This window comes from Nanorana parkeri, unplaced genomic scaffold (genome assembly GCF_000935625.1).
Source record: "Nanorana parkeri isolate BGI_ZX_2015 unplaced genomic scaffold, ASM93562v1 scaffold400, whole genome shotgun sequence".
NCBI classification, from domain to species: Eukaryota; Metazoa; Chordata; class Amphibia; order Anura; family Dicroglossidae; genus Nanorana; species Nanorana parkeri.
Window position 1 is genome coordinate 196,439 of NW_017306668.1, and position 10,656 is coordinate 207,094.

A 10,656-nucleotide genomic window follows, 5' to 3' on the forward strand; every position below is an offset into this window, starting at 1 on the left:
ACAAAGGCTTATGCTTGTGCTGGAATAGCCGGGTACTGTTCACCAAACACAGCCCTGTGTGATTTGTGCTAATCCTTTCGGAAGTATAGGTGTGAGCTGGAGAGCTTTGCAGGATTCCTGATGTACAGCAGGCGAGGCTCTAGACAGGGGAGGGCAGAGAGGAGGGGCTGTGTGCCCAGGGACAGTGCTGGACTCAAAAGGAGCCAGGCATTAGCTGCAATCGCATTTATTTCAAACTTCTGCTCCAGGAGAGGAGAACAACAGACACTTTCACTGCAGCTCTGCCTGCCTGACCAAATGGATCTATTGTAACGTTTCTTTCAAATTCATTCTAGTGTTTGACCCCTAAGATTTTATTTTTTTTGCTTTTTCTTCAAACTCCTTTGCAACTTTTATTGATATTCTGCAACTTTATTAAACTTGGATGTGAGTAGGAAGAAGTCTCTGTTTTCAGCTTCAAGGTAAAACTTGCATCTAAGTTTTTTAAAGAACTTGTGGGATCAAGCGAAGCTGTAAGTGACTTTTTAAAATATATACATAATGAAGATGTCCCCTTTAGGGAGTTTTGTTATTGCCTTGGTCATGCTGGGGGTATTAGCTGCTTTTCCCAGGGTGCAAAGTGCTTCTTGTGAGCCGGTCAGGATTCCCATGTGCAAGACCATGCCCTGGAACATGACCAAAATGCCCAACCACCTTCATCACAGCACCCAGGCTAATGCTATCTTGGCAATTGAACAGTTTGAGGGTTTGCTGGAGACAAAATGCAGTCAGGACCTGCTCTTCTTTCTCTGCGCCATGTATGCACCTATCTGCACCATCGATTTCCAGCATGAACCAATCAAGCCATGTAAGTCAGTGTGCGAGAGAGCCCGGACTGGCTGTGAACCAATACTGATCAAGTATCGCCATAACTGGCCAGAAAGCCTGGCCTGTGAGGAACTACCAGTCTATGACAGAGGAGTCTGTATCTCTCCAGAGGCCATCATTACAGTGGAGCAAGGACCAGGTAGGTGCTACCTTTTATTATATCACCTTATTCTAAAAGTCACATTGGTTTAATAGGAAGGCCATATATGCAGATTTCTTGCTGGTGACTATAAGATCTTATGGTCATCAAATCAGTCAGCATGAAGAGGCAGCTATGGTCATTGCCCCTGGCTATCTGCTGATAGCCAGTACCCATTGAGTGAAAGGATTGTTTCTTTTATGGAATGAATGAAGACCAATTACCAGAGATGTTCCAGCATGCTGTAAAATCTCTTTAACCAAAGCCATGCATCCCCATGTTGCTTTCCATACATGTAATGCTCCTAAAGGTTGCATTACTTATTGATGTTGCTTATGGTTTGGCCAAAATTATCCAAAATTATCTCTATATGTTCATTGCTAAGTATTAAAACAAATCTGCCCGACATGTTCTCTTTCATTGAGCATACTTTAACCACTCAGTCAATTAATGATGCACAGAAGGGGTGTTTTACGAAAAGAAGAACAAAGTAGAGTTGTCCAGACAAACCAAATGATATAATCTGGACTTTAAGAAACATTACATTGTTGGGCATCTAAAGAATAAAATATAAAATCTGGTTGCCATAGACAAAGTCATCAATTTCATCTGCTCTAGTTTTCACGAATCATTTAACATTTTTAATGCTTCTAGTGCAGGTCAATGTTGTAAAATTAAAACAGGACTGGTTATTATGGTAAGTTGCCCTGTGGGCCCTTCTCACATAAATCATTCTGCATCAAACTAGTGAAAAGCTACAAAATAATACAACTTTCCAGGGTGAATTGCTTTTACATTATTTATATCAACTCATTAAGACATATTCATGAATGGTGTATAGAATGTAGCAAAGTGATTTTGAATAGAGCAACCAATCAGATGGTTTCTGTTGGTAGTTGTGACCACCATCTCCACTTTTCCTCTGCAATACTTTTTATTAGTGCTTAGAGTTTGGTGCTGGTTTTAAGCTGAACTCATACCTGTAATTTCCATGTATGCAGTTACATGAATTCCTACAAGGAGTCAGTAATTAAGGGGTTAACAATATGGAGACGTTATAAATAATATGGATGCCCTGTATACAAATGTACAGGTTTTTTGGAAACAGTGGAATGTTTCTAGCAGTTCTGTTAAAAGACCAGTAAAGACATTTGAACAACTTCCATGGATAAATATGTAATGTAATATGTAAGTTTCACAACCTTTTCAGAACTGAAGAGGTCAGAGGAGGAGAGGAAACAGAGAGGGTAGTAGTAGTTTGGGGGTGAACACTGTGGAGAAAAATATAATGCCACCTGTCAATGGTGGACTCACCAATCAATCATCAATGGCTGATAACAAAGATAGCCCTCATGACAATGACACATACCTTTTCTGGACAATTATGTATACATTTGCAAATATACTTGTGAATATTGCTTGTAGCTTTTCTAATGAATTATCTTGTATGGTCGTCTTAAATTGTATCTAAAGCCAAAACTTTTATTTGTACTTTTTAATGTTGTGGGGAAGCATTAGAATGTATTAGCATTTATTGCTGCATATGTCCCTGCTGTCTCTCTATTTGACCTGGTGACCAATGCCACTAGGACTGAGAGTGAGGGAAAATCCAAAATTTGGAGTTGTCACTGGAAAAGAAACAGTAGGGAAATCTTCCAATTGGGAAACTTGTTGCAGTGGCAACTGTCTAAGAGTGGATTATTCTCACTTTGGAGAGATTTCCTCTCACTGTCTGTTGGGTCTGCAGCACAGGAACATAACAGGAATGCCCCCCAATGGTACTTAGATGGCAAAAACAAAATGTTACAGGGGTTTTTCTATTTCCTACTCTATCCAAAACAAAACATTTTGGCTTTAGATACACTTTAAGTTGCCATAGACATAGGCCAGATTGGGTAATGATCTAGTCTCCATGATCAGTACACTGCACCCCTGAATATGCATGCTCAGGGAAAATAATTGGTTGGGTTAAAAAACCTTGGCCAATTTTTATTTTTCCCGATGCAGTCCTCTTTCTCCTTCATTGCCTTAAACGGTTACCAAAGTGCCCCTGTATAACAGAGAACCTGGCTAAGGACACATGAGATTAATGCAGAGCTCATGCATGCCCAACTGTATTTTATGCCTATGGCCTGTTTTACCACTCTTTTAATGATACTGACTTATGTTTACACAAGTCATCATCTGTGTTCTATATATCTGTCATAACTTTCCAGGTTAGGAAGTCTTTGAGTTTGCAAAGTTGTTTCCCTTTTGTCTGACATAAGTCTTTATACTGGGCAAGTAAACTTTCATTAAAGACAAAATGCAGATGGGAATATTTTCCCCACATTGTCATTCATCAAGCTAAAACCATTGCCTACGTACAGTGTTTATTTAAGGGTATACTTATTCAATGTTCATTTTTAGCTTCAGAATAGGGCTGCACGGGTGACCTTGGTACAGCTCAGCACAGGACTCATACGAAAAGTGACAGGTGATATTTGTAGCATGGCACAGACGCCAGTGATTGATTTACCATGTTAATGCCACATCTAGCTGATGTATCATACATGACTCAGAAAGATGATCTGAAGTTGATGATACAAATGCAGATGAGGACATTTTATCCAAATGTTAAAGTGACACTAAACATTTAAATACCTTTAACAAAAATGTATCTTATTTGTGTATCACTGGCAGTAGATCCTAAAATCATCTCTGATTCATACTGACACTGTCCTTCCTTCTGGAGGGTGGCTACGTTTGTTCCTCATGGTCCCTGTGTGTGTGTTGTTAACTAGACACCGCTCCAAGCTCACTCCCATGATGGACTATAATCTCATGTTTAGTTTACTAATTTGCATTGAGATTATAGTTCATCATAGGAGCAAGCTTGGAGCAGTGGCTACTTTAAATCACACACATGTAGGATAGGTGCAGTAGGCCACTAGATGCCCCTATTGGGCCCTGGAGATAGATGTAGCTCTGGCCTGGGGAGACTCTGATTTATAGGGGGCGCCCGAGAGTAGGAGGGGAGTTGGGAAGGAGAAGTCCAGACTGTATGCAGAGTCTCTGGAAAGAGACTGATTCTAAAGCAGAGGCTGGTCCATGGGAAGACAGGACCAGGCCTAGGACTATGTGGAACTACAGAGATTCCCCAGTTTCCCCTGGAGGGGGAAACCACCAAGCTAAGACCCACAAGGATGGGATTCTGGAGAATATTGAAGGGCTGTAAGACTGACAATATTTGCCAGTGGGCCTCTCTAATCTGTATTACCATGCAACTAACAAGAGATGTGCCGTCATACTTTATGCCATGTTCATCCTTTCAAGTAAAATCAAGAAAAGACTATCTGTGTGGACTGGTTCTTCTCCCTCCAACCTCTGAGAAGGAGGGGTTCTGCAAGAGTGTGATGTTGGACTGTATCGTGGCTGTAACCATCCTGAGGAGGGTATGTGTGCAAATAGGCTATGCCCGACATAGGGTGCACTTCATGGGGGTCCCTTAAGCCTTGCTCCCCCTCCGCTCCACCGGTCTAAGGTCTTGTGAGTCATCACGTCCAATGCAGTGTATAGGACATAAGGACGCCAAGGGACATTCTATTGCTGGAGTGGAAGAGGAGACAGGCCGAAGGGACCGGTCCAGGAGCCAGCCAGGATCCTGGTTTGGGTGATTATAACTCAATTATTTTAGCTCCCTAGACAAAATTAGTACTTAATCCTTTTAGTGCAGGGGGGGCCCTACTACAAGGGCTATGATGTTATTTGCCCAGAGTTCTTCTTTAAATCTGAGCTCCATGCAAAACAGCTAAATACAAAGCTCAAACATATGTATGGAAATGTTTTAAATGCCAAAGGATTTGTAATATTATGTAACCAGTTTTGTTATCCTGGGATACCTGGGTCCGAAAACACCCCTATAATTTGCTGACCATACAGTAAGGTAGCACAACCACACTAATGAAGTCAACAGAGTGCTCATTCTGCTCTCTCCCCCTACCAGTATGTTTAATTACAGTGCATATGTATGCTACAGAGCCGGCTTGGCTCCCAGTGTGGTCCCCCTCTCTCTCCCATCCTTAAATGTATTTATTTAAAAACAACCTGTCTAAGTACCTGATTCTGACTTGGCATCAAACACTTGCAGTCCCTGTACAGCAGAGTTCAGTCCTTTGGGAAGGGAGTATCAGCGCAAAGAGCCCATTAGTTGTTCTGCAGTGCAAAGAACATGCTGATAGGGGGAAAAAACTGAGAGAGATGAGCTCATCAGTCTGCTGCTTCTCTTTTCACTGTCCAGTCACAGGCTGGGGGAGGGACAAGACCTATATATTGCACCACAGCAGTGAACAATTAGGCCTCCTGCTCTGGTGCTGATCATATTTCACTCTATCCAAAAACGAATGAAAAAAGTTTTGGCTGGACATAAACTTAAAAAAAAAAAAAATGCTTTAAAGTGTTATTAAACGCTCAAGTTTTTTTGCATATATCTACTGCTAGCAAGCAGTAGATATATGCAAAAATGTTAAAAAAAACAAAAAACCTTTTGAAACAGGTTTAAACTTACCTGTGTCTTCACCGCGCGCTTCTGTCCGAACACCTGAAGAGTCCCGGGCGGCCGCAAAGGATCTTGGGGCTGGCGCATGCGCACTTCAGATGTTCGGCCGGGAGACGAGGAGACACAAGGTAAGTCTATGGAGCAGCGTGCACCCGCACAGACACGGTGGGACATGAGAGAAGAGGTGGACAGAGGAGTCAGTGTTGGATTGGATACCCCACCAGCGCTGGAGGGACCGCTGAAAAGGACAGTAAGGTAGAAGATGATCGAATAAAGAGGCATGATTTAAGGTAAGTCCTTACACTAACATTGGGTGGGGGGAAAAATAGTCTTTAATGTCACTTTAATTTGTTTTTAATGTCTGTCTGGAATTCAGCTTTACAGAGGTTTTCTGCACCTTCACATTACCTCTCCCCTAGGTGTCTCACCTCAATCTCCTGCAATCAGCTGTTTAAACAGAGCTGACAAGCTGCTACCACCATCTTCTTGACCTCTTTTGCTTTCTTCATCTTCCTCCATGAAAATGTTCCATCTTCATCTTCCTGTTCCATGAAAATCTGTTTTAGGGGAATGTCTGGTTTTCATGGACAACACTCTCCGTCCAGCTTCTTAGCATTAGGATACAAGATATTTATAAAGAACTTTAAGAATAATAATTTGGAGTCATTTATCAATAACCTTAAAGGGTTTCTAAACCCTCACTATTTTGTATATATCTACTGCTAGCAAGCAGTAGATATATGCAAATAGTTTTAAAAAAACAAAAATGCTTTAAAAGCGGTCTTTGCCGCTCGCTCCCGTCCGAAAATGCTCGGGCGGCTGCAAAGCATCTTGGGGCGGGCGCATGAGCAGTTTGGATTTTCGGCCGGGAGACGAGGAGAGACACAAGGTAAGTCTATGGACGCGTGCACCCGCATGCAGACACCGTGGAACAGAAAGTGCCAGCAAGGACAGAGTAGTCAGCGTTGGATCGGAGACCCGCAGCAACGCAGGAGAGAAGGCTGAAAAGAACAGGAAAGAAGAGGAAGATCGGATTAAGAGACATCATTTAAGGTAAGAGTTTTACTTAACTTTGGGGGGAGGGAAAAAAGTTTTTGACTTTAATGTCACTTTAAGAATAATAATTTGGAGTTGTTTCTGGTTATCCCCTAACACACTGATCTGTTTATCCATCCAGTACTGGTAGACATATTCTTTGCAGGAGATTAATTAATAATTGTGTTGGTCTGAATGTTCTCTGTATTTTTTTCCGGTGTTGTTTATCTATTTGGCATTGGTACTTGTGAACACCATTGAGAACACCATTGAGATATTAATCATGTACATACTGGGATTAGGAAACCAGGGTCTACCAAGAGGGAACATCACATATTCCACTGTCCTCTCAGTTTGTGTAAATACCAGCTATGATATATGGAAGTAATAAAATATTGATTTAGGAGATGCATTGAACACATATTTCACTGATTTCAAGGTTTAGACTTGTAAGGCAAAAGCAAAACAACTTTTATCACAATATATTTAGACAAGGGCGTTCCCTTGCCACATCCCTGATCGCATGGACCATGAAGAACGAGCGCACAAAAAAGAGTTGGTTAAACCTTCTCGTTCTCATTTCTCACTTACATTCCTTTATACTACCTTTTTAAGGTAACCAACACAACAGTTTACAGAATGGAAGAAAATGCTTGTACGGTAATATAAACACTTTTGGCAACCAAGTGCATTTATTTATATAGATCAGTGAATTAGACCTATAATAGGGTCATGTAAGAAAAAAGGACAGAGGGGTTTGGTTTGAAAAGAGGGACTGACTCCTCAAACTTGGGACAGTTGAGAGCTATTGTTGGGATTTTTATACTACACATCTACTAATGTGTTGAGTTTGTCTACTTCGGAAATTGAGTTGTTGTTTAGTGTTCTGTTTTTTGTTTTGTTTTCACTTTAATGTTCCTCCTAGAACTATTTTATAAATCTTAAACAGCCATATCAAACAAGTACCTTAATAAATGCATAGCACCATGTTTGACTTCTGTCAGCGCTCCAGATGTCCAATCCAAACCAGCATTGGAAACTGCAGCTCATGGTGTGATGTACCTCCCTGCCCATTATGTTTGTCTTGTGATTGCAAAGTCTGACTGGGAAATGTTTCCTCTGTGCCATGATGCTGTCAAAGTCATAGATAGCACCAGTGGCAGTGACACCAAGTTTTAAGTAATGGAGTATAAATTCCTTTCAACCCCAGTCAGGTTTATATTGCTGCGTTCCTGTTGGGGAGATTCACCTTCTTAAAGTCACACTAAACTCAGGAGTTAAATCTTAAAAATGCATTCATGTACCTTAACTATTAACAAAAATGTATCTTATTTGTGTATCACTCGGCTGTAGATCCTCAAATCATCTCTAAATTGGTGCTGACACTGTCCTTTCTTCTGGAGGGTGGCTACTTTTGTTCCCCATGGTCCTTGTGTGTTTTGTAAAGTAGCCACTGCTCCAAGCTCAGTCCTGTTATGCAATACAATCTCCATACAAATTAGTAAATTAAACATGACATTGTAGTCCATCACAGGAGCCAGCTTGGAGAGGTGACTACAACACACACAGGGACCATGGGGAACAAAAGTAACCACCCTGCAGAAGTAGAGGGTCAGCACTAATTCAGAGATGATTTGAGGATCTACTGCTAAGTAACACTCAAACAAGTTACATTTTTGTTAATTATTAAGGTACTTGAATGTATTTTAAGATGTATTTCAGTAATAAAAGATGTATTTTAAGTAAACACAGATTTGGCAACACTAATGAAGAGAATTACACAGCCCCATCCATATTCGTTACCACTAGCAAACTATTATGATTATTTTACATTTCTTGGCACAGATCTTTGAATTGTGAATAGCTGCTTTGTGAAGTATAATGAGTTCTGTTGGGAGGTTTTTGCTCATTCTAAATCATTACAATAATAATGTATAATAATTGTGTAAATGTTTCACCTTGCACCTAAAAATAACGAAATTCCTCCATGTTTCTATCGTTTCAGAATCAATGCCAGACTTTCCAGTGGACTCAAACAATGGGAACTGCGGTGGAGCTACCAGTGGTGAGTTTATTTTCATTGGTGGATGGAACTGCAGTGTTAGACACAGGAAACAATTGCTGTCAGTCTTGTTTTAACGTCAGCAAAATGCAAATCAGATGCTGAGCGTATCGGTCACATTTAATAAAGAGATCTTGTAAAGTGCACTTGTCTATAGCAACCAATCACAATACACTCTGCTGAAGTCAGATTAGTCTAAAATGAATTCAGATATTCCAAAACTTTTTTTTTAAATTGCATGTGGAAGCGTTAAAACACCTTTTGAGTTTTTAACGCTGTTTCCTTTTGCCATGGCATTACATTGGCAGCCCTTAAGAAAAAATTTAATGTACACAGCCTAAGCCTTGGGTATTTTGTACCTCTTATCCTAGAAGTCCTAGTATCTTCATCTAGAGCAGCTTATAGCAGTGTAACTCCTAATATGTCTCCTTCTAAAAATCTGTATAAAAAAGCCTATTATCCACAGTAGAAGTGATCAGCTTGTGGGTGCCACCATAATATTACTTTGTACATTTTGTGGTCCACTGGAAATCCCAAAAGATTAAATTAACAATTAAGGTTTTGGAAAACTGTCCGACCTCTATTGGGTCTCATCATTTAAAAGACTGACCCCCACTGATCTAAAATGTGATAGTGTCTGTGTAGTGGATATATCCCTAACTCCCAAACAGACTGTGTGTGCTTTTAAGTTTCTGTTTTTCTGTTATCAATGTGTTATATAAAGTATATGAAGCCGGTTTGCAGAGATCAATAGCTCAAGCTGAAATTCACATGTAAAACTGAATGAATTATATGAAATGACTTATCTCTTATCTTAGGGATCTTCCTAAAGTGTTATCTAGTTATATAATTCAGTCTAGTGGATATGCTGCCCTTTTGTTTTAAATATGTATACAGTCAAAACATTTATTTAAAAAAATATATATAAAAAAGTTTAAACATTTGTAAACATTGAAAAAAATCACAATCAAATTGACCTAGAGCCATTCCCGGTTTTCTGCTTTATAATAGAAAGTACTAGCCTCCACAGTTCACTACCTATTGCTGAACAGTGGGTGTCTCCCACTGATGTAATAGAGTTGCCAAGCAGCTTCAAAGAACCTCTAGTTGGAACTTCTTTGTTTTCAGCTGGGTGGCCACTGTATGTAGTGGGCCCTAGGACCCCCAGAGGCCCATATGCACATGTAAAGGCTGCACAAGTGGTAGATCCACCTGGCACATGGCAATTCCTGAGTATTTATGTGCTTCCCCAGCATGCACTAATTGCCATGAAACTCCTAGTGATTGGCTAACGAGGCCTAAACACTTCCAATGTTCTCCCATTGGCTGTCCCACTCTGTGGCAGGGTCACATCCCACTACAGGTAGGTGCAATCAATAGCAGAACCTAGGAATGGCAAAGTAATCACAGCCAGACTGATTACAGCTCCAGCAACACTAAATTTAGAGCCACTCCACTTATGGTGAAGGGGCTACAGCATGTTTCAGGGTATAAAAGTATCAGATGGGGCATTTATAGTTCTCAGTGAACATTGTGTGTATTTTGTCTTTATATCTTTATAGCTAAGGAAGTGGCTGGGAATTGCCATTGCTTAGCACTCCAGCATACAATCGGGGAGGACCAACAAAAAATTATATACAGATTATGTTTAATTATCTTTAATTTTTATTTTGAAAAGCAGACCAACCTTCATCTGTTTGGATGTTTGCATGTCACTGTGATATAAGATGTGTAAAGTGCTAATCTCAATATACTGTATAGTACCAGGGTCAGACAAGTCTTGGGAATCATGAAGTGAGTGTACCTAGTCACTTATATCAAGCTCCTACTTTCACGCCACTAAAATTGCCAGATGGAAGCATATGTCCCCAATACCTGTATAAATACCTATAAATACCTATATAAATAATAAACTGAATTATAATAACCTCTTTTCAAACCCTTATGTCATGTGAATATTGGTGAAATATCGGTAAACCTATTCCAATAAACCTGCTTATTTGTACCTTCAACCTG

The 10,656-nt window shown here is 40.2% G+C and overlaps 1 protein-coding gene across 1 annotated transcript in view; it reads left to right on the forward strand.

Moving 5' to 3' along the window:
- The first annotated feature begins 220 nt into the window (after positions 1-220).
- Positions 221-10,656, forward strand: part of FRZB (frizzled-related protein) — a 20,909-nt gene continuing 10,473 nt past the window's right edge. Inside the window, exons 1-2 of the mRNA XM_018559509.1 lie at positions 221-1,006; positions 8,584-8,643. Coding sequence (XP_018415011.1) covers positions 541-1,006; positions 8,584-8,643 — 526 coding nt within the window. The 5' untranslated portion in view covers positions 221-540. The remainder of the gene's footprint in view (positions 1,007-8,583; positions 8,644-10,656) is intronic.